We start from the raw sequence: 25,018 nt of genomic DNA on the forward strand, positions 1-25,018 counted from the left end.
TGAGCTACAACAATTTCAAAGTGGGACCTGAGACCCCCCTACTTACCCCTCCCTCGCCTCTAAAAGACAAAATATTTCATTTTCAGATGCCAAAAATAAGGTTTTTGCAAACCATAATTGTTTTCCATTTTGTTTCTGTGTATTGGGGTTCCCTTTATCTATTGGCTTGTGGATATACATTTTGAATTTCACATTGTTTACTTGTTTTGAAAAAGGTTTTTATTTCCAACCCTTAGTCCTTTTTTTTACGTTATGATTCCCTTGGCCTTGAAACTTATGGATGTAGATTTTAATCGATTTGAAAAGCAATATTTTTTGGCTATACCAATACATTATCTTTTTTCAATTTTTTTCTGTGAACTTTTTGTGCCTCATGGAGTGACACGTATAAGCTTGAAGCCTATCAGAAAAAAGTTTTTTAGGTCTTATGTTGAGAAGCCCATGCTTGCTGCCTGTATCTTTTTTGTTCACTAGGGTCCCCTTGACCCTCGGACTTAATGGTGTAAGTTTACTTACACAGACTTAGAATACTGAGATCCCCATGCCCTAGGGAATTATTAACAATTTTCAACCTGGTTGGAAAATAAAATTTCAAGGCACCAAACTCTTAAGTTCTCACTGATTTGGATATATTGAGGTCACATATTGAATTCGTGTTAAAAATTTCTTGGGAGGTGTCTGAAAACTTTAAAAAGAAAGTTCCTACCTATGAACAACACCTTTTCCTGAAGTTGTCAACTGCACAAGCATCAAGTCCTTTTTGATAGGTAGATTTTGTCAATCTTGATTATAAATCTCGCCAACTGATGTTATTAATATTTACTCTGCAGTGTATTCTGTTTTCAAATTGTTTTGCTTTTTTATGTTATTATCATGTTTTTGTATTTCTTTTCAGAGGAACTTTGCCAGAAGTTGGAGCAAGAAGCTAGAATAGCAGCTGAAGCTAGAGCTGTTACTGGTGTGCTTGGTCTCCATCCGAAAAGTAGAGACATCAAGATAGACAATTGCTCTATTACATTTCATGGTTGTGAGCTACTTCAAGATACAACATTAGAGTTGAATTGTGGTAGAAGATATGGTCTTGTTGGTGCAAACGGGTGTGGTAAGACTTTTTTATCACTAATGAAATTGCACTGAAATGCTTTTGAAAAGTTTGTCTATTGCCTGCGTTTCCTACCGCTGGGTGAAGAGGCTCGCATTGTCTGCGGTTAGAAGACAAGCGACAATTAGAATCAATATATACAAGCCTGCCGCGTAGCCGTGCTGGGCCCGGCCTTGAAATCGGCCACAATAGTTGTTTTTCCTTAAAACTTGTATATTGACATTTCTGGCCACAAACGATCTAAATAGGTCGCAACTTTAAGGAAAAAATTATATTTTTCCCAGGGTGGGTGTATCGAACCTATGGTGACGCCATGATATCAAGAAGAGACCGCGGTTAGAACACAAGCGACAACGAGAATCAATATTTACAAGCCTGCGGCGTAGCTGCCGGGCTCCCCATATATCTTAACTCTTTTAACGAGCAATAATTGTATATTTATTTATATATATATTTTTTCTCGAAAACGGTCCCATATTTTTTTTTCTAAAATTGGTATCCTGGGATTTTCTGGCCTGAAAAAAATGATTTATTTAGTTCACGGGTTTGAGAAAATTCGTTAAGAGCCTTAATTTTAGGGAAAACAATCATGTGAGTGACGTCATCTTTACGAACACATTTCATGAGAATAAATTACATCATTTCCTCCCTAGGAGTGATCGTATTGTTTTTAGTATCTGTGATGCAGGTAACATTACAAAAGGAACATACCTAAATGTAAAATACCAAGTGTAGTGAGTCTATTTACAAAATGTGTTTTAAGCAGTTCAGTAATGCCTAGAGGACAAATGAATAACCTAGAGCATTAAATGTAACAAAATACATCTGAGCAGCTAAGGTAAAATGCATAGAAAAAATGTCTGAAGCAATGACAAACGAAAATGAAGAACAAAGAAATGTATGGTTAGTATGCTTGCGACAACGGCTATTACGACGAGTCAAAATTGAAAGTGAAAATAAAATAAATATCCGGTTAGAAGATAAGCAACAATGAGAATTAAAACAAGTCAAAACAAAACTGAACAACGAAGGAATATGCGGTTGCAAGACATGCGACAACGAGGAGCAGAATGAATTAAAAATGGAAGTATAGAAAAAAGAAATATGCGGAAAAAAGGCATACAACAGCGAGAATAAAGAAATACGTGGTTAAAAGATAAGCGGCAGCAAGGACTACAAGTGACAGCGAGAATCAGAACGTATCAAAAATGAAAGTGATAAGTCATTGGGACCATTCACTGTTATGCATATTCCCTGTGGAGCCCTTCATTTTCCCGACGAAAGAGTAGCAAACAAAGATGATTCATTTAGAGGTTGCTACTTACAACGAGAATCAATATATACAAGCGTGCCGAGTGCCGAGGCTCGTCCTCGAAATCGTCTGCATAGTGATTTTTCCTAAAACTGGCATATTGACATTTCTGGCCGCAAAAACGATCTAAATAGGTCACAACTTTAAGGAAGAATTTGTATTGTTTCCCAGGGTGGTTGTATCGAACTTATTCTGGCGCCATGACATCAAGAAGAAGCTCACAGTGTCTGTGGTTAGAAGACCAGCGACATTGAGAACCAATATATGCGAGCCTGCCGTGTAGCTGTGCCGAGGCCTGGGCCATGTCATCAAAAAGAGTCTCACGTTGTCTGTGGTTAGAAGACAAGCGACAATGAGAATCAATATATACTAGCCTTCTGCGTAGCCGTGTCGTGCCAGGCCCTGGCCTCAAAATTGACTACATGGTTGTTTTTTTTCTTAAAAGTGGCATATTGACTTAGACCACAAACGATCTAAATAGCTCACAAATTTGAGGAAGAATTGATATTTTCAAAGGGTGGTTGTATCGAACCTATGGTAACGCTGTTATATCAAGAAGAGGCTGCGGTTAAACGACAAGTAACTACTAGAACCAGTATATACCAGTATATCCAAAATCTGGTTAATGTATGACATTCACTGGTGAATGTTCGAAATTGCTTTTGCTCTGCTTGGATCCAATTAGCTTTACGAGTCAGCTTTTTTTGTCTTATGCAAGCTATGATGGTAAAAGTTAGGTTAGATTATGTTAGTTTAGGTCAAATTTGGTTATGAATATCTGAAATGGGTTAAAAACCTAAGTTAACTAAACCTAATCTAACATAACCTGTCATCATCAAACCTTGAATTAAATTGTAAAAGTTGACTGGCAACGCTGACCAAAACGCAGAACAAAAGGTATTTCGGACGTTCCCCGGTGAATTTTGACATTCACGAATATCGAACATTCACGGTAACACGCACACACACACACACACACACACACATATATATATATATATATATATATATATATATATATATATATATATATATATATATATATATATATATATATATATATATATATATATATATATATATATATATATATATATATATATATATATATATATATATATATATTTAGGCTTCTATATATATAGATTCTTACTGTCGCTTGTCTTCTAAACGCAGACAATTTGAGCCTTTTCTTGATGTCATAACCTCCAAATGGACCTTAAATTAGAAGTGGTGCATTTATGAAATTACATTATTTTTTTTTATTGGACCTTTAACTTTTGCCTCGACTTGTCTTTTGTCATTGAGAAAGACATATCGCTGAACCTTTGTTTCTTTCAATTGTTCAGGTGTTGGGACAAAATTTTTCTTTTCCTTCCAACGATTTATCTAGTCCAGGATTTTGATTTACAAAGGTATGGAAGGCATTGACGACCACCTTTGTCTCTTTTAATTGTTCAGGTGGTGGGAAAAAAACTTCTTCTTTTGCCTTGGCTTGTTTTTTGTGATTATGAAAGACGTATCGCCGAACCTTTTGTTTCTTTTAATTGTTCAGGTGGTGGGACACAAAACTTCTTTTTCTTCCTGCGATTTATCCTGTTCATATTTTTGATTTTCAAAAGTATGCTAGGTATTGATGACCTTATCCATGACAAAATCCAAAACAAAATCATCATCGCTATAATTTTCAATTTATTTGGTTTGTTGAAACTCGGCTTGGACCTTAAATAAGAATTCGTGCCTTTGTAAAATTAAATTTCTTTTATTGGACCTTTAACTTTTGCCTCGGCTTGTCTTTTGTCATTATGAAACACATATCGCCGAACCTTTGTTTTTTTCAATTATTTAGGTGGTGGGGCAATAACTTCTTTTTCTTCGAGCGGCTCATTTTGTCCAAGTTTTTGATTTTACAAAGTATGGAAGGTATTGACGACTAACTTTGTTTATTTTAATTGTTCATGTGGTGGGACAAAAACTTCTTTTTCTTCCAACGATTTATCCAGTCCATATTTTTGATTTTCAAAGGTATGATTGGTATTGATGAACTCATCCATGTTTCAATTTGTACTCATCCTCTATCATTTTCAATTTGTTTGGTTCGTTACACCTCGGCTTATCTTTCGTCATTGTAAAACACATTTCGCCGAACTTTTATTTTATTTTATTTATTTTTTTTTTACAAAGGTATGGTTGGCATTGATGGCCTTATCCATGTCAAATCCCAAACCCAATCATCATCGCTATTACTTTTAATTTTAACACGTTTTGATTCTCGCTGTCCTGGTATATTTTCATTGAATTGCTGCTGCTCATTTTCATTTTTGACTCCCTCACTTGTTCTGTGTCGTATATCTTCTAGCCGCGTGTGTATTTGTCTTTCATTTTCTTTTTTAACACGCTCTAATTGTCGTTTTCGCATATCTTCTAACAGCCCATGTCTTTGCTCTTCATTTTCATTTTGATACATTTTTGGATTTTGATTACTTCAGACAATTTAACAATGGTCTTTGCTTTAGCTGTCCGTATTGGTTTTGTCGCAATTGATGGTCCAGGTTGTTAAATTTCACATCTTATCACGTTTGATAATTTTGGTGTGGATCCCAAAGAATCATCATTTATAGTTTGTTTTTTTTTTTAAGAAGAAGAAGAAGAAGAAATGCCATACTTTTAAAATTGGTGGTCATAAAGTGTTTTTAAGATTCAACGCAGCAGCAACTCTATAAGAAAATTAAAATAAATTTTCTTGTGAATTATTATCGCTTCTAATCAGCAGTTATACCAAACCAATCTTGCTCAACTCATCCTCAGGGCTATACTGTGGTGTTCTCCCCCCCCCCCATAGTATAGTGCAGACGGTTTGATATCATTATATTTTCCCTTCTTGCTTTAGTTTTGTTTTTTTGTGTTTAAAGATTTTTCCAATAGGCAATGTTTAGAAGTCCTCCAAAAAAAAAAAATGTCCCCCCAGATCCCAAATCAAATTCCAGTGAATGTGCCATAGTAAAAGATACCCATCTTGGCTGGTCAAGCACACTTTCTCAAAGTTCAAATGATAGCTCCAATTCAGAGAATAGGACAATGATAACTGTAGGGGCTAATGTAACCATAAATGATGATAATGGGTTTCAAGAAGTCCTCTCTAGAAGCTCTAAAAAAAGGAAAAAAATATTCCCAGTCAAAATCATTTCCCCTCTTTCCGCCCAAGATCCTCCCTCCAAAAACTTAGGAATTTACCATAAAATTACTCCTTCTACCCCCTTTGAAATAAAAATGATCACTGCAATAAGAGTTGCAATTTTTAAATTGCTAAAATGAATGTTCTCTCTTAATATTAACCGTGATGGATCTCTGCTAATAGCTGTAGAAGATCAGAAATCAGCAGATACAATAATTAACCTAAAATCCCTTCTGAATACCCAAATTATTGCATCTAATTGGAACCCAAAACAATCACCAACAAAAATAGTAGTTTATAATGTTCCCCCAGAGATATCTACTCAGGAGTTAAAAGAAGGGCTCTCAGATAGGGCTGGAAACGCAATCCCAGTTGAGGATGTTACCCAACTTGGCAAACCTAGCTCTAATGGCCTAAAAACTAGTAGATCCTTCTTATTCACACTGAAGGAAAAAATTAATATCCCAGAAAAATTATTCCTATTTGGGCAAATCAAACCCCACAAGGAATACAAACCTAAGCCTATCCAGTGTCAGAAGTGTCTCAAACTGGGACACACAACAAACAAATGCAATGAAATTCTCCGAGAGTGTAGTAATTGTAAAGCTTTCCATCCTAAAGAGTTGACAACTTGCAACAACACTCAGCTTACATGCATCAATTGCAAAGGCCCACATGAATCTACAAATAAATCATTATGCCCTGCATACAAGAAAAGAGCTCTAACACTCCAAATATCAACAGAGAAGGCCATCCCATACCCCTTTGCAGCAATGGAAGCAAATGCTGCCCAACAATACCAAATAAAGCTTGTAATGAAACCAACCAAAACCCCCCAGTCAAACGCCCCCAATGCATCTAGCACCCCATATAAAACACCATCTTCTAAGCCCCCTAGCTCAAATCCCTATCAGAAGGAATCACCAAGTCAACAAGCCTCCTTGTCCTGTGAGAGGAGGTCAGCCTGGCCCCCCTCCCAAGAAAAAACAAACCAGAAACACTACCAGGAATTAACCTGTTAACCGACAAACAGGATGCACAACCAAAAATGCAATCCCCAAATATATGCTTATTCATTCTGAACTGTAATGCAGTTCATTCCATGAACATACATCAACTACAGAAAATAAAAATCATTGCAGAATTGGCAAAAATCTACATCCCAGATGATATGCTCATTCAAGCAAAAAAAGATCTTGGTTTACTTTTAACAAAGCTGATCATTGATACAGAGCCACATGAAGAATAAAACAACAACACAACATATATCAATACTCCAATGGAAAGTAAGATCACTCACAGAAAATAAGCTAAATGAACTAATATCTTTTATGAATAATAATTCCATTAATATCGCTTGCCTCCAGGAAACTCATTTAACCCAAAATCAACAAATTAAGTCTCTGGGATATACTATCCTCAGAAAGGATAGATCTTCAGAGAGAAAAGGAGGTGGGGTAGCTTTATTAGTTAAAAATAATATAAAATTTTGTGGCATCAATTTTCCAGATTTTGCAAATGATGTTGACGCAATTGGTAGCAGTGTTTGGCGGAATAATTTAAAAACCTACATAATAAGCTTTTATAACCCTAATGGCCAAACTACAGATGCCAAGGATTTCTTTAATTATATAAATAATTCTAATATGTTAAAAAATATTATTATTTGTGGAGATTTCAATGCCCATAGCCTTTTGTGGGGGAACAAACCAGCAAATAAAGCTGGTAAATTCATTGAGCATATGACTTCAAATAATAATGGATTAGCTGTTGCTACCCCTCCAAACCTGAATACATATTTCAACCCCAAAAGTGGCAGATTCTCCACAATTGACCTACAAATTGTTTCATTAAATTTTTTGAATAAAATTTACATAAATAAAATTTATAGTCTATGTACTGACCACTTTGCTATAGTTTGCTTCCTAAATGAACCTGCTGAAACTATATCTCATACCTCCAAATATATCAACACTAAAGCAAATTGGTCTATGTTCCAAAATAAGCTAAATGATGAAATTACAAGTTTCGCCCAAATTTCATGCATTTCTAACACAACAGTTGACACACATGCTGAAGCCTTGACATCTTTACTAATAAATACAGCTAATCATGCTATCCCCAGGACAACACCTAAGAAAACTTTCCCTAAACAAATTCCTAAAGCATGGTCGACAAATGAGTGCCTAAATAAATGGAGAATTAAAAAGGCAGCTAGGACAGAATTCATAAAAAAAAAACATCACCTACTACATATTTAAAAAAATTACAAGCAGAATCTAATCTAAAAAGGACTATAATAGATGCTAAATATAAATACTGGAATAATTTTGCAAATAATCTCTCCAGAGAAACGCATGAGCCAATTATACACAAAGTTATAAGCCACATCTGTGGGAAAAAGACTTCCCCCAACCCACTCCTGTATGAGCTTATACATAATAATACCCATTATGACAATGATAATGAAAAAGCTAACCTATTTGCAACTTTTTTTGTTAATAAGCTAACATCAAATAATCAAAGCAAACTGTCCCCAATTCCTATGAACCCAAGTTACCAACCACGCCCAGGATCCAAGTACATAACTAATCCATTTTCAATACAGGAAATGAATAATGCAATACATCATATTAAGATCAAAACTAGCGGCAGCTATGACAATATACACCTTACATGGATAAAGAATATCACACCTTCATACAAACAAGAACTGCTAAATTGTTATAATCACGATTGGGCTTCTTCTATTTTCCCCAATATATGGAAATTTTCCTCCTTCCTACCGATCCTATAGAAAAATAAACCCAAAGATAACCATGAGTCTTATAGGCCCATAATGATTACTCCTGTGATGGGGAAAATAATGGAGAAAATGATCTATCACAGACTCCTCTGGTTTGTTGGAAAAAATAATATGATCCCTCACACTCAAACTGGATTCAGGAAACACCACTCCTCAACAGATGCTATCATTTTGCTAACAAATGCAACAAATGAATCTTTCTCAAAATTAATGTCCTAGTTGCAGCTTTCCTAGATTTTGAAGGGGCATATGACAATGTGAACCACCAAATCCTCTTAAACAAACTTGCAAACCTTGGAGTACCCCCTAAGCTAGTATCTTTTATTAAATCCTTCATAGAAGTGCTAAGTTTCATTGTTTGTGTTTGTTCAGCCTCTTCACCCCAAAAGACAATAACCAAAGGCCTACCTCAGGGAGCAGTCCTCAGTTGCCTCTTATTTGCCCTATATCTCTGGGACATGAACCTACCCCACACGAATCTACAATATGCTGATGATCTGGTGCTATGGTCATCTGGCAACACCTTTCAGATAGCACAGTCAAATCTGCAAAAGTCACTTTTCCAGTTTGAAAAATTCTCTCAACATTCAGATTTACCCATTGCACCCACTAAGTCAAAAATAATCTAATTTCACCGGAAGCGAAACCATGTTAATGCAAAACTAACTCTAAATAAAACAACTATTCCAGAAGATAATCATATTAATTACCTAGGTCTCATGCTTGACCAAAAACTTAATTTCCACCTCCACATTTCAAACACAATAAAAAAATGCTACAGAAAAACAAATATACTAAAAAGACTTCTTTTCACACTCTCAGACTATAATGAGAAAACCTTACTCCAGTTTTATAAGTCACGTATAAGACCCCAGCTTGACTATGGGCTCATCTTATTTGTTGCATGAGCAAATAGACAGAAGCAAAAAATTGAAACATTACAAAAGGATATAATACGTCTCATATTTGGTCTTAGGAAACCCACAAGCGCCAAGTTTCTGCTTATGAAGAGTGGATTAACAACAAAAAGGGAGAGACGTAGCTTTCTCTTGACAAAACATCTTACAAAAATTGAATCAAATAGCTCACACACACTACATAATTGGTTAAGAAATCCAGCTATGTATAGAGGCATTGCAGATGAGTATGCCAATATTCAGAAGAAGTTCCCCATACCAGCAAAGTCTATTGCACCTACTTTCCCCCGATCCCCCCCCTGGAATTGGTCAAGTCCCATAATAAATACTGATTTCTCAAAGTGGAATAAAGATTTAACCCCCATTGCTTTTGTCCAGAAAAAATTTGCAGAAATTAATACTATTACCTATAAAAATCACTTCCAAATATTTGTTGATGGGTCAAAAATGAATGAGAAGGTTGCAAGTGGTGTTTTCCTTCCTCACCTGAAAATTGCAATGGGCGAGAGATTATATAATAATTTATCTATAATGTCTGCTGAGTTAAATGCCGTAATCATGGCATTAGAACACCTTAAGGAAAACCAACCTTTGATTGCAAATTCAAATAATATTATCATATATTCCGACTTTCTATCAAGCCTTGAGTTGCTGGCCTCAGCTCCTCAATATAAGTTGGACATTGACACTTATCATTGTCTCAGAATTATTGATAATCTTGCTTCAAGTGGCATAAAAACTTATTTTCAGTACATTCCTAGCCACTCTGGCATAAGTGGTAATCATCAGGTTGATGAAATAGCAAAAAATGCTATAAATAATGACCAGCCAAGTGGGAGACCAATCCCAATTAGAGATATTTACCGATGGAGGCTATCAGATATTAATTTTAATAAGATTAATCCTATCTTTTCCCCCTTTCCTAATAAGAATCTTTCTAAAATTTATCATAGAATTCGTTCTGGAACAAATGGACTAAATTTCCTTGCATTCTCATATAAGTCTTCTAATTCAAGTGGTTCAATTCCCCTGTCTCCTCTTTGCAGGCATTGTAATATGAATAACGAAACAATTGACCATTGCCCATTTGAATGTAATATGCTGACGTCTGCACAACATACCTTGCTTTGTAAACTGTTAAAATGCTTCAAACACCACAAAATCTCACTATCAGCCAAGAGCCTAGCCAACTATACCTGCACACAGAGCGCAGAAATCGATATCTATCATCTTATATTTGAACTCCTTGAGTCAAAAGATCTACTGAAAGATATCTGACAATATCTAAGAAATAAGAGAGGACCAAGCCAGTAGCTCTGTAGCCCACAGAGTGAAGCAAAAAGAAAAGGGCTAAATAGTATTAACTGAATAGCCCGCCTGCTGTGAATTAGAAGAAGAAGAAGAAGGTGGTCCTTTCTGTTAGCGATTTTTAAAATCTTTTTACCACTAGTTTGAGGAAGGGAAAACTTTCGAAGATTTGCACATGTATGTTTTCCTTTTATACCCGTTTTGATACCAAGAAATGAATAGCCTTCTCATTTTTTACTGGACTGGCCCATAAGGCTCATGGTCCACAGCGACCCGACCGACAATATCTGCGTAAGCAAAGAAGAAAAGTCAAAAGAGTAAGTCGAATTAATTCAACCCTTCTTCCTACAGAAAAGAGCGAGGAAACGGGTCAATAGAAAATGAGAAGTGTCATTTTTAAAGTCGAAATTTTGTCACATTTTTCAAGTGGAGTCAGATATTTGTTGGATTTCGGACCGGTACTGTGTTGGAAAATAGTCAGATTTTCTGTGGTAGGGTGTCGGAATTTTATATGATTTTTAAACAGACTGAACGGAGATCTGAGCCACGTTTGAACGCTTTCTGGATTTAACTTTATGTTGAACGCCAGAAGCTTCCAGGCGTTTTTGTTTCATGGCTTTTTAATAGCAGTAACACCAGAAGAGAAAACGCTTGAGCTTACAACGCCAGAAAAAATAGCGGGAAATTAAACAAAATGGAACATCAAGTCATGCTAACATTTATTTTTGAGCAGTTGAATAGACTTTGGGTGGTTGATAACTTACCAGCTCCATCTGAAATGTTCATTTGGTAGAAGAAAGCTCTGAGGATACTCAGGACAAACTTTTGCTGGCATTTGAAGGTGAACCTGTAGCCAGAACATCCCCACTCTACCAGAGCCTGCACAATACTTGAGCAGACTCGCTTCGTTCGCAAGTTCAGTTGGGGGATTTCCCCGATTAGAAAGCAATTTCCAAATATAACCATCATTCTCGTCGCGAATTCCTTTAATTTCCTCCAGTAATTAAGAAAATTACTTAATATTTACTTATAAAACGCAATATTGTTTTCAAGTGTTACAAGCCCTAAAGGGACCCAAAACTATCAAGGATCGATATGTTAGTGTGACTGTCGGGACACTAACTAGAGTAATAAGTTAGTGTTTTTCTGTTTACGAATCTCGGTGGAGGAAAATCTGAATATTCGACCGGGGGATTTGAAATTGTGAAAAGGGAAAGTCAATGGTGGGGAAAAAAAACTACAGGTCCGGATATCTATTTTAAAGATGTCTGAAACTGTATCCTATACATGTAACAGCAAACCTAGGTTTTTTTATAGCTTGAAGACTTGGTCACTGTTGGACTGCCTGAGCAGCTTCTATGGTAAAAAGAATGGGACTGCTTGAGCCTCTGCTATGGTAAAAAGTATAATAGACTGTTAGGACAGCAGCGACGAGGCAGTCTTTATAAAAAAAGGGGTATGTATTTCGGTAACCTTCTTCTATTTTAGGTAAGTCCACGCTACTTTCGTCAATAGGGAACCGTGAAGTTCCTATTCCAGAGATGATAGATATTTTTCATTTAACTCGAGAAGCTCCTGCATCAGATAAAACAGCTCTACAGTGCGTTATGGAGGTCGATCAGGAACGAGTACGCCTTGAAAAATTAGCCGAGGAGCTTGCTCATTGTGAAGACGACGGTGAGTACTTTGAAAAGATTCTTTAAGGCCTTTTTGTCTATTCTGGTATTTTGGAAATTATGCTGTAAATAAATAGAGATCCTTTGGTTAAAATTCTTATTTTAAGAATTCCTTCTCAACCCGGATTCTTAGTCTCGTTAGTCGTTCTTATCAAATAATCAACATCGATCTTACCCTTGACCACTGGAATTGCTGTGTTACATTTTTTTTATAAACAAAAGGTTTGCCAATAAAGCCTATCTTTGATGATAAGTCTTCGTTCAGATCTAAGATATCACAAACCTTTTATTTTGCTCTATATCACGTGGACAGCTTCACTTACCTTGGTAGTATTATTAGAAAAGATGGTGGATGCAATGATGGTGTTAAAAGAAGAAAAGCCAAGGCTCATGGTGTTTTTTTCACAGTTGAAAATTTGGAAGAAAAGGACAACAAGTCTGCCAATTAAGATTAGAATATTGGAAGCTACAGTGATGCCAGTGGTCAAATATGGTTCTGAAACATGGGCGCTCCGAAAAACTGAGGTAGATTTGCTAGATGTTTTCCAGAGAAATTGCCTACGGATCGTTTTGGGTACCCGCCTGACTCACTGTATTTCAAACAGTAGGCTGCAGTGGTGTCCCGAGGGGGGGGGCATGTCACCCCCCCCCAAGGTTTTTGGCAGTCGGTAAAAATTTCGCCGAAGGCGAAAATTTCGGCAGAAATTTTGCAAAATCGGCTGAAATTTTGCAAAATTCTTGATTCATACAGAAAATTCGGTATAAATCTGGTTGTGATTCGGTAAAATTTACGAAGATCGCCCCCCGAACAAAACGAGCCTTGGGACACCCCTGGTAGGCTATATGAACAGTGTGGTTCAATCCCGCTTTCTAGGGCTATAATGAGAGAAAGGTTGATGTGGCTAGAGTACCATCTGCAGATGAAGGATGACAGATTACCGAAGATCGTCCTTTTTGGCCAACCGCCTGGGGCTAAACGGAAAGCAGGTCGTCCTCGTCTAAGATGGGAGGTCATCATAAAGAAAGATTTTAAGGAAATGGGAACTTCGTAGGATGGTGTAAAGAGGGAGGCTTTGAGTAGATTAGGATGGAGGAGAAGCGTGCGTAGCTGTGTTGGCCTCAGGCGGCTTGGTGCTGCGGTGAGTTAGTAGTAGTAGTAGTATATGTGAAATAAAAGAAAAGAAAATAACTTATTCAAATGAAAGCCGAGCAATTGAAATGAATATAAAATGATTCTGTTTATGAGGGGCCGCTCCTGCTTCTTAAATTCGACTTCTTTTTCTCAATTCTTCAAGAATGAATGCTCTAACACGAGAGCAAGTTGACGAAAAGTTAAAAATTTTCTATCACGATGCTTCAAGGATGAAACACCTTTTTATTCAAATTCAGTGCGAGTGTTTTATAGGTTATTAGTAAAAAAAAAGAAAAAAATTGCAATCACCGACAGCCTGTATTTGTTGCAGTGTGATATACTCACTTGATAGCACTGTTCAAACTTTAACAAAAAGAGAGGAAGGGGGAACGTTGAGTTGGTGTGTAGCTCCCTCACATATAGGATAATTAATATATGTTTTATGTTTTGAAGGCGATGTTTGCTTACATTTGAAGAAAATATGTTTTATGTTTCTTGTTTTTAATATTAACGTTTAATTTGTATCCTATATATGAGAGAGCTACCGCTCCCTCATCCTCACTCTTTTCGCCGAAGTGTATCTTACAAATCAAAAACACCCCAAGGATTTATTTCATGTCTTAGATGGCAAGTATATTCTTCATTGAACATAAGTATTGATTCTAGTGTAAAGATCGCAGGGTTTGGGGCTGTTGAGCCTCTCTTACATGTAGTATAATTTTTTAGTGAATCAGTACACATCTTTTGTAAATCTTTAATGGAATGAAAACTTCATTTTTATGATACAAATCAAACAATTCATGGTAACGAACTGTAAGCAAAAAGCGACTCAGCCAAATAGTAACCAAAACTGTAAAAAACTAAGTTTTAATAACAATATTTACATCACAAGAATTGGCTTTTTATGCTGTTTAAATGAAAAAAAATAAGTTTTTTTTAACTGAAAGTAAGGAGCAACATTAAAACTTAAAACGAACTGAAATTATTTCGTATATAAAAGGGGCTGGCCCCTCCTCAACGCCTCGCGCTTTACGCTAAAGTTTTTTATTGTTTTAAAAAATAGAGTTGTGAGAAAGAGTCTAAGTTTAGCGTAAAGAGCGAGGCGTAGAGGAAGGGACAGTCCCTTTCATATACGGAATAATTTCTGTTCGTTTTAAGTTTTAATGTAGCTCCTTACTTTCAGTTAAAAAAACTTATTTTTTTTTATTTAATTTTTGAACGTTTTTGAATTAATGGAGATTTTGATTTGGTTCACCGTACATGAATAATAAAAAAAAATTGCATATTAATTTTACTTTTATTTGGTTAAATGACTTTATCGAAAGTTGTTTAATTTTATTTACGAACATTTTTATTAGTAATAAATATACGCTACTTACAAATTAACATACATAATGAACTTCAATATTCATATATTTTTAATACGTATATTAGGGGGTTCGCCCCCTTGTCAATACCTCGCTCTTTACGCTAAAGTTCGAATTTTGTTCCAATTCATTAAAAATGACCGCTTAATCACAAAGGCCGTTAATTAGAATAAATAGCTCTTATGAAAGTACTGAAAATCTTTGGCTTAAAGAGCGAGGTATTGACTAGGTGGCAAAGCCAATCATATACTTAATAATTTCTGTTCCTTTTAAGTTTTGATGTGGCTCCTTTCTTTCAGTTGAAAAACTTGTTTATTTTTTATTTAATTTCTGTTCGTTTTTTAAATAATGTTGGGAAATCCGGCGCCCTCTTCGTAGCAATGTCCCTTCCCCCATGGAAATATCCTCCCACATAACCCCCAACCCCCCCCCCCCCACTCCCAGAAAAAAATCACCCTTGAAAATGTCTGTATACTCCCCAATAACAATAACCAATACTATATGTAAACATTGGGTAAAGTTCATAATTTGCAGCCCTTCCCTCGGGACTATGAGGGATTAAGTCATCCTCAAAGACAAATTTATTACATTTTTAGACCATGCTGAACAAAATGACTATCTAAAATTTTGATCTGGTGATTTTGGGGGAAAATTTGCGTTGGAGAGGGGCTAGATGCCCTCCAGTCTTTTTGGTCACCTAAAAAGGGCACTAGAACTTTTAATTTCCGTTCGAACAAGCCCTCCCACGATATTCTAGGACCACTGGGTCGATACGATCACCCCTGGAAAAAAAAATAATAATAAAGACATCCGTGATCTTTCTTCTGGCAAAAAATACAAAATTCCACATTTTTGTAGATAGGAACTGGAAATCCCTGCAGTAGGGTTCTCTGATACGCTGAATCTGATGGTGTGATTTTCATTAAGGTTCTAAAGCTTTTGGGGGGTTTTCCCCCCTTTTTTCGAAAATCAGCCAAGTTTTCTCAGGCGCGTAACTTTTGATAGGTAGGACTAATCCCGTTTTTTAAAGTTTTGGTCAGTGTTGAGCCGGGTCGCTCCTTACTTACAGTTCGTTACCACGAACTGTTTGATTCCAAAAGTATAAAATTCATCGAGTTTAATGGTATTTATCAATAGGTATGACCCTAAGAGGACTTGACTGGTTTTCGAAAAAGGGGGAAACACCCCCGGAAATTCTAGCGATTTTAATGAAAATCACGCCATCATATTCAGCATATCGAAGAACACTACTGTTTTTTTTTTTTTTTTTTCTTTGTTTTGTTTTTTTGTCAGAAAAAAGAACACAGACGCGTGTTTATTTATTTTTATTTGTTTTATTCTTTTACCCAGGGGTGATCGTATCGAACCAGTTGTCCTAAAAGATCGGAAGAGGGCTCATTCAAAAGTTGTGCCCTTTTTAAGTAACCAAAATGACTTTTTACTTTTTACTTGCCGTTAGTTACATGCACCATGAATTGTTCTAAATTTATATCTATATAAATTTTTAATCGTTTTGTATTTAATATTCAATTTTTTATATTTATTATAATACTAGTTATAATGTTAATACTTAGAACTATAATATAACAATGATGGTAATTTCTATTATCGTTTTTTTCTAGAATCCCAAGAGGAGCTTATGGATGTTTACGACCGTTTGGATGAAATAAGTGCTGACACAGCTTTAGCTCGTGCTTCTAACATCCTTCATGGTCTCGGCTTTGACAAGCATATGCAAAACAAAAAGACCAGGGATTTCTCTGGGGGTTGGCGTATGAGGATTGCCCTTGCACGCGCTCTTTTTGTAAAACCCCATTTATTACTTCTTGATGAGCCGACAAATCATTTGGATCTAGATGCTTGTGTCTGGCTAGAAGAAGAATTGAAGACGTACAAACGAATTCTTGTCATAGTTTCTCATTCACAAGATTTTATGAATGGAGTTTGTACCAATATTATGCACTTCGATAAAAGACGGCTTAAATACTACACAGTAAGTAGTCATATTTTGAATAATCTATCATGTATATTTGTATATCGATTTATTGTACATTAGGCTTATATTGTGACCTTTTATCTTCCCCACCCTGTGGTTTGGTGTTTTCAATTGACTTGATAAAACTAGCCGTCTTATTGCTTCAAGGCCTATTCTGATGTTAAATAAGTGTTCGTTCTGTAAGTTCTTAGTTTGCCTGTCGACGTTGCTCAAGACAAAATACTAAATTGTAGCAACAAAACTATTTTTGTATGAAAATTTTGATAGTTAGCTAGTAATAACGCTACTAAATATTTATTATGCAATTATAGTAATAATGTTATAGTAATAATATTATAGTAATTACAGATTATGCGAGAAAGTATCTGTGGGATTATGGGTGCACGGACAATGAGGCTGACATCACCTTTTGCAAAGCCTCTAATTTCCATGTAAAATTTCTATAGAATATTACTCGATATTTTGTTTCTTACGCCCCATTGATTTTTTCCTTTACCTATAAGGTAGACCCCCCCCCTCTCCGCTAGAAAATCCCGTGAGCGTTCAATGTTAGAAATCCAACATTTCTTATGGATGTGGGGGGACTTTTCCCATGTAGCGCTGTATTTATTAAGCGAGAAAGTTAATTCATTTTATATTTTTTTAAATGCAGCACTTTAACATTGATTTAAAAAAAAATAAACTGACTAACTTAGGTCATCATAGCTACCTGCAAATGAAAGGGTATGGTTAACTAGAGGAGCGTTTGCTCTCAGATATTTCTTTGTTTGCAGCAAAATGGTTTCCTATAAAACGCCTTCATCCTTTGACATCAAATACTAGAAGACCTTTGAGGCAAAGGGGGATAAGACTTGTTCAGTATACCCCCTTTGGCTCTGCTACTCAAGGTACTAACATGCCTATCTTCAGAATCTTAGTACAATCGTCCGATTCAGGTTGCCATGGCTACCTGCAAATAAAGGGTCGCTGCTAATTAATGGGAACTTATTTTGGATATTACTTCCCACGGAAGCGTAAATAAAACTGAACTCAGTGAAGCAATAATCAAACGGGTGAAAGCCAATGTAGTCTTTGAACTTATTTACTTAGGAGAACCTTTTTTGTTTACCTCATTTTATCAATAGTTTAGCAGAGAGATTTGTGTGAAGCCAGATTCAAGAATACTTATTTTTAATACTTTCACGATTTAAATTATTTAGTGTTATAATCTGAAATTACAGACAATACACCCTAATATCCATCAGAATGGAATTATATAGTAGTTCTATTCTGATACACACTGGTGATCCCAATAAAAATTAAAAGAAATGTGAAATAATAGCGTTATTGCACAATATAATTAAATTAACGGCACTAATATTCGTAGAATTAACGTCGAAAATGGATTCTGTTCCCTTTAAATTCGTGTTTTAGCTCGCTTGCGTTGAAACAAACAACGCTCGCTTGCGTTGGTTAAAATAAAGGGAGAAAAAGTGAAATATTAGTTTCCAGAACAGCTGATTGGTAATCGACCGCGTGCAAATGGAATTGTAGGAAAACGTGTACCGTAGTACTACATGTTAACGAGGATAAACAATGGCACTATTATAAAATTTCGTTGCGTTCTAGCTGAAGCAGTAAGAAATTACTAGTGTTGCGGAGCCGCACTATTGCTTTCATAGCTTATTTTTGTGAGCAATGGTAACGTTAACGTGGTAAGAGTAAGATATAGAAATTTGGAACTTCTGCTATATAGAAAGAATGAAACAGAAGAAGAGTTTCCCTGATGTTTGCAAAACCCAGGGATTTTAATTTTTTAAGTTCTGTGTGGTGCAGTCCAATCCTTGAGGAGGGGAGACGTCCCTAACTTATCAGTACCAGGGCATCTACCAGAGTAGGATGTCAAATATCAACCAAACCTGTTGGGAAATAATAGTTGGTTAGTTTATATAATTTTGCTGTTTGGGGGGTTCAAACTTTCTAAAGGGTGGAAGACGTCTTATTCTTTTCATCGTAACATCTAGAAAAATGGATTTCCAGATAGAAATAAAAGCTGTTGGGAAGTAAGTGCTAGTGTCTATATGGGCGCTTTGGTTTTCTCTGCCGATCTCACGTCTGTGGATGAAAAGGGTTGTATATTCTTCTAATCAGGACATCTACCGGGACAGATTGTAGGGCTTCAACAGAATTTTGTGAAAAGTGAAAGCTGGTTTCCATGTTGTCCCTTTTCGTAGTGTAAACACGATCTGACCACTCTAGGGGAAAATATCCTTAGATTCCTTTCATCAGGGCTCCTACCAGAATATGCTGTTTAATTTTAACCAAACATGAGAGAGGTAATAGCTGAAGTTCTAGTTTTGTTGTTGGGGAATCTGGGACCAATCTGAGCTCTTTTGGGAAGGGGGCTGTTTGGGGCTCCTAAATTCTAATTATCAGATTATCTTCCAAAAGTTTCTGAGGAATGTCCGCCAAACTTCGTTAGAAATATCAGTCAATGTCTTAGTTGTGCAATTTTGGAGTCTTGGGCTGAGTTGATCTCTTCGGGGAGAATTAAGAGGGGCATTTTAAATTAAGGTAGTAAAGCATACCTACCAGGAAAAGGATGTTAGATCCCGACCAAAATTGGTGGAGAGTAAGAAGTAGGCATCTGATTATGCGTTTTTATAGTGTGCACCTAATCTGAATTTGGTTTTTGGGCAGGGCTGGTTGTAGTATAAAATTATCTTCAGCAGCCTCATCACTGAGTAACATGCTGGTGAAGTTTATTCAACAAAATCCAGCCGACAGTTATAATTTCGGTGTTATCTGTCCATGCTCAATTGCATCTATGTGAGGAAAAGACTACATTCTTATCATCTGCATCCAGATGACAGGCCTAAGATCTAAATTAAGTTAGGGATTACTGCTAGCCTTTAAAAGAAAATCTATAATTACCGTGAAAATCGTCGATAATTTGAACCACTCCTGCACACAGGAGAGAGGGGGAACAACACAGCGATGATTGACCCCGACACTCCCTTCCATCTACTGGAAAAATCGGGAAAGCTTCTGCTATCAAGCCAACTCTCCCTCTCTTGTTTTTTAACTCCAAACCCAGGGATACCCGAAATAAAAGGCTGGCCACAACCTCCTTGGCCCTTACTCATTGCAATAAAGTTGGATTTCTTTTGCATAAAAAAACTTTGTGAAGAAGGTCTCATTTGAAGTATTTGCTTTTCGAAACAGAACATGATTTTCGCAAATAAATACATAATTTTCGCTTATGCACTGCACGCTTCGTCCTATATGCAACCACATATCCGTATATTATTTTTAATGAAGGGGTCCAGAGGATAAATCCCGAACCTTCTGAATGTTCATTTAATTCATCTGATGCACCTTTCATCGTAAGTGTGAAAATGTAGCCATAGACTGCAAATTTAGGGCTTAGGTGCATCTCCTCGCATAAAAGATTTTGGTGGCTTCCACCATGATGGCTGGTTTTCAGCTATGTACTACTCCATAGCCGCTAGTATTATTGGATTAACTGTTTGTGATAATGATTAATTTTGTATTTGCTAAACGCATGTTTTCTAAACGTGACTAATGGCATGCGCCACGCCAGTATTCTGAGATTGAGGGGCCAAATAAATACCAAGGCCTTATCCAGGGGGGGGGGGTAACAGGTTTGAACCCCCTGCAATTTTTATTTGAATCTTAAAAAAGTGACAAAACAGCATATAAACATGTTTTTGATGCGTTTTGCAATTATTTTTTTTTGTAGACACCTCCCTCCCGCCCCTCTCGAAAAAAATCCTGGATGCTCCCTTGATAAATACCCTTTCAATAGTTCTCAAAGTTTTCGCCCGATAACATTTCGATCCTATTTGAGTCAAAATACATTTATACTGGGAATCAGCACTTTCCTGTCGTATGATCTCTTTTGTCAGTTCAAAAGAACACTGGACCTTCAAAATGGTTTTGCGAATGATGCCTCGTTCTATTATCTACGACTTTTGGTCTGATACCTTCTCCCTGGAGAAAAAACATGCATGACCATCTGCCTTTGGAAAAATAGAAAATTTTCTATTTTTTCGATATGAGCTTTATGGTTCTCATATATGCTGAATTTTATTGCATAGCTTTAATCAAGATATGCCCTTTTTTGGGGGTGGCTAGCCCTTTTTTCTAATACCCTAATTGCTGCTGTTGAGTGAATTTAAAATTATTGAATTCTGCGTGTTTCGAATCAGCATGAACTCGGTATTATTCGTATATCAAAGCTTCGAGAATGATAATCATTCCTGAAAAAGCATTCGCCTTCAAATATTTCTTAGGGAGAGGTTGGAAATATAAAAACTGTGATCTTTTTGGATCATTCTTTTAATTGTGTTCAAGGGGAGTTCTTTGAACAAGTCGTTTTTATAGGAATTTCTCCTCTGCCTCTCCTTTTTTGTGCAGGTAAACCATATGCATGTGATCTTTGTGGCCCACAAAATATGTCTGCGATATAAAGGGAGCTGTCACCATGCAATACTCTAATTACAGACTTAGTCTACAAATATTCATCAGAATGAAGGGAGATGTTTAAAAAAAAGCAAAGTTGGGCATAAAAATATAGTTTTTGAGGCTTCAGGTACCTCCCCCCCCCCTCTAGCCAACGGAGGATCAACAAACCATGCTCCATAATAGCTGATACACAATTAAATGCTACTGCTAATAATTTTATGAAGCCTCAAGTGAATCGACTCAGTTAATTTTGTATTGAATGAGTGTATCTGTAGGAACGAATAAGCACCTACGCAAGGGGATTCCCTCTGAAGCTGGGAAGCTGAATATAAAACTTTTAGATAATCCTAAATTGACTGGCTACCTCAAAATTCCCACTTGTTAGCATTTTAGCTAACTTTCAGGCCGAAATAGTTGTCTTGTGGCGCAAAATTGCAGAAATCGCAACTCTGCCGTGGTACAACCTCTTTTGTTACTTAAATAGGACACTAGAACATTGATTTTACGTTTGAATGAGCTCTCTCCCAGTGCTCTGAGACTATTGGCTCAATACGATTATCCGTGGGAAATAAGTAAACAAGCCTCCATGACCATCCTTCTTGAAGAAAATAAATAATTTTGCATTCCTGTAAATAGGGGTTTGAAACATCTGCAGTTGCGTTCTCTCGTATGCTGAATCCTACGGTATAACTAATTTTTGTCTAGATTGCTCTCCTTTTTGGGAGTGTTTTTCTCCCTTTCAGAAATTAGTCAAATGTCCTCAGGCTAAAAATTTTTAATAGGAATTTTACTGTTTGGAATCACCATTAAAATTCGATTGTTTTGATGCATATACAGCTATCAAGATTCTTTTTTTAGAGTTTTGGTTACTATTAGCGCAAGTTCTGCGTTAATTACAGTTCGCATCCTTGAACTGTTTGATTCCAATGTTTTATCCAGAATTTTTCAATTTTTTTTCCATTTTAGAGTGTTTTTGAATATTTCCAATTAGAGAGGTGATCTCCGGATCTACGGCTGTGTGTATTCTATAAGTTAAATTCTGCTTTTAAACGGTATTAGTTATAGACCCTGTAAATTTTCTCAATTAAGCAACTTAACTAAATGGAAAATAATTGAATCAGGTGGTTAATTTTTTTTTTATGGTAAATTATTCACACAATGTCATGTATTATTAAGTCTTTGCTGGGGTCGCAGGTGTTTTGTATTTTTTGGTAAGATTTCTAGCAAATGATAGTTTTGGTTTATGCATAGGTTTTACATAGTTTGGCTCAAAATGACCATACTCCACAGAGCTGAAAAGTTGAGGGAATATTAGACTCAACAAACACGTAATGTGGCTATGTATATTAGTTAGTAAATATTTCTTCCTTGGGGCAGGGGTCGTTTGCATCTAGTTTATTATATAAAAGCGTGACTTTGACCTGGTCTCTCTCATAAATGTGATAGTAATTTAGTCAATTACACCAAGACATTTCCTTATTACATGTATTTTTAGGGTAATTACGACGCCTTTGTTAGAACTCGACTTGAGCTTCTAGAAAACCAAATGAAACAATATAACTGGGAGCAGGATCAAATTGCGCATATGAAGGTAAGCTCTTGTTTTTAATTCCTATTTTTAGGAATATTCCTCAAATAAGTATAATTCTTACACAAATATTGTTTCATTTTTGTTTTATTGTTTTCATTTTTTTTTATTTTTCATTAGTGATCATTGCTTTCACCAGTATTATCTTCAGTCGTAAATCTTGTTGTTTCTGTCCTCAAAAAAAAAAAAAATTATCTTTAGTTCCTCAGTTTCTAAAATCAGTTAATAAAAAAGAGAAAATAATTTGACTTCAAACCAGTCCTTTTATTTATTTTTGTCAGAATAGGACTGTAACACATCTTCTTTATGTCTTGTCTTTTGTATTATATTTTCACGATTATACTTGTTAGTAGTTAGTATTATAATTCAGTGCGTAATAAAATATTTACGCCTACTCATATGAACATCTACCCTACCCTTTCCCTCCCTGGAAAGATAGTAGCATTGAAAATCCTCGTTTTTTGTAATTCTAATTAAACAAAAATAACTAATAAGCAGTTATTCAAATAGGAACGTATTTCAGTAGAATTGGACACTTTTAATACAAATGTGAAAATAGGCAAACGTAAAAATTTGTAGGAAATTATTGACAAAAATTTTGCGATTTGGACATTAAGGCCCCCCTCCCTCTCCGCACTACCCTCTCCTTATGAAGTTGGGTTTCAAAATCATATCTAAATAGCGGATATCTCTCTTTCAGAGTATGCTGAGTGGGATGTTGAAGAGTGGCCGGAGGGACACCAGCCCCACCCCCCACCCTTTTGAGATGCCATCACCCCTCAACACTAATAGAAATTTGAAAAGCTATTTTGTTCAAAATATTAGTAAGTCCTTGCAAAAATGTCTCTGGGGATGCCATTCCCCACAGCCCCCGGGGCAAGGAAAATAAAATATGCCCAATTCTTACACGCAGGGTATATCATTGGAAAGGAAGGAGGATATTTGATTCTGGGCGTATTTGAAAACGCTAAGGATATTGAGGTGAAATCTCAGGGAATATTGAAGGGCATGTAGAAATAAATCAAAAGTCACTATGTGAATCCAGATTATCAAAAAGGTGTGTCTGCAAATCTTAGGAACGGGGAAAGGTATTAACTTGAAACCCCTGGGGCTATTACAACTGCGGCTGCTATTATGACTGCAAGTGCGACTACACCTACTTGTAACTGATGCTGCGACTTAGATCACTTGCGACGGGGACTACTTGCGACTTTGAGTACGACTGCTTGCGATTTTGACTACGACTACTTGCAACTGTGATTGCAACTACTTGCGACTGTCACTACTTGCAACTGTGATTCTAACTACTTGTGAATGCGACTGTAATTATTGAAAGATATTTTGGACAAAATCTTATGTGTGATGGTTGTCGTAAGGGCGTGTCAGCAATGTACCAGGGACTGCTGATGTTATTTTGTTGAAACTTTCAGGGCATGTCGGGGGGGGGGGATGTTTGACAGTAATGAGGCCCCATCCTCAACAATGATCGAAATGTCGAAAAAAAAACATTTTGTTCAAAACAGTCATCAGATCTAATAACTATGCCTCTAGGGGTGGCAAGGCCTCCACAGCCCACGGGGCAAGTGTCGTAGATTTTGCAATTTGCCCATTGTTTACACGCAGAATTTTTCATTAGAAAAGGAGGAATGTCTAATCCCATGTTTGTCTGAAAAAGCTAAGGGTGTTCAGGTGAAACTTCAAAAAATGTTGAGGGGTATGCTGAATTAAATCAAAAGACACTATATGTATCTTGGCTATCAAAAGGGGGAATCAGCTATGGCTAAGCGTATTAACTGAAGGATATTAAGGGCAATGGCTAAGGGTATTGTGGCTACTTGCGACAGCGACAACTTATAACTGTTACAAATTGCAACTGTGACTACTTTCAGGAAATATTGAACACAATCAAAACATCCTGTGTGCATGCTGATTGTCAAAAAGGCGCATCATCAAAATCTATGCAACAGAGGAGAGTATAAAGTTGCCTCTGGGGATGCCATGCCCCCCTCCCTAGCCCCCAGGGAAGATTTTGTCAATTCTACAATCTGCCCACTATTTACATACAGGATTTATCAATGGGAAGAGGGGGGGGGGGCAATTTGATCGTGGGTGTGTTAAAAAAGTCCAAAGGTTTTAAGGTGAAACTTCAAGGAATGTCGAGGGGGAATTAAA

At 36.4% G+C, this 25,018-nt stretch overlaps 1 protein-coding gene across 1 annotated transcript in view; it reads left to right on the top strand.

Annotated features, from left to right (window-relative positions):
• The window catches only part of LOC148956411 (ATP-binding cassette sub-family F member 2), a 57,096-nt gene that overhangs the window by 11,145 nt on the left and 20,933 nt on the right, over window positions 1–25,018 (top strand). Inside the window, exons 3-6 of the mRNA XM_089108007.1 lie at window positions 896–1,102; window positions 12,109–12,297; window positions 16,418–16,788; window positions 22,754–22,849. Of these exons, the coding sequence (XP_088964133.1) occupies window positions 896–1,102; window positions 12,109–12,297; window positions 16,418–16,788; window positions 22,754–22,849 (863 nt within the window). The remainder of the gene's footprint in view (window positions 1–895; window positions 1,103–12,108; window positions 12,298–16,417; window positions 16,789–22,753; window positions 22,850–25,018) is intronic.

Source organism: Artemia sp. Qi Xiang Cuo, chromosome 1 (genome assembly GCF_049724085.1).
Source record: "Artemia sp. Qi Xiang Cuo chromosome 1, ASM4972408v1, whole genome shotgun sequence".
NCBI lineage: Eukaryota > Metazoa > Arthropoda > Branchiopoda > Anostraca > Artemiidae > Artemia > Artemia sp. Qi Xiang Cuo.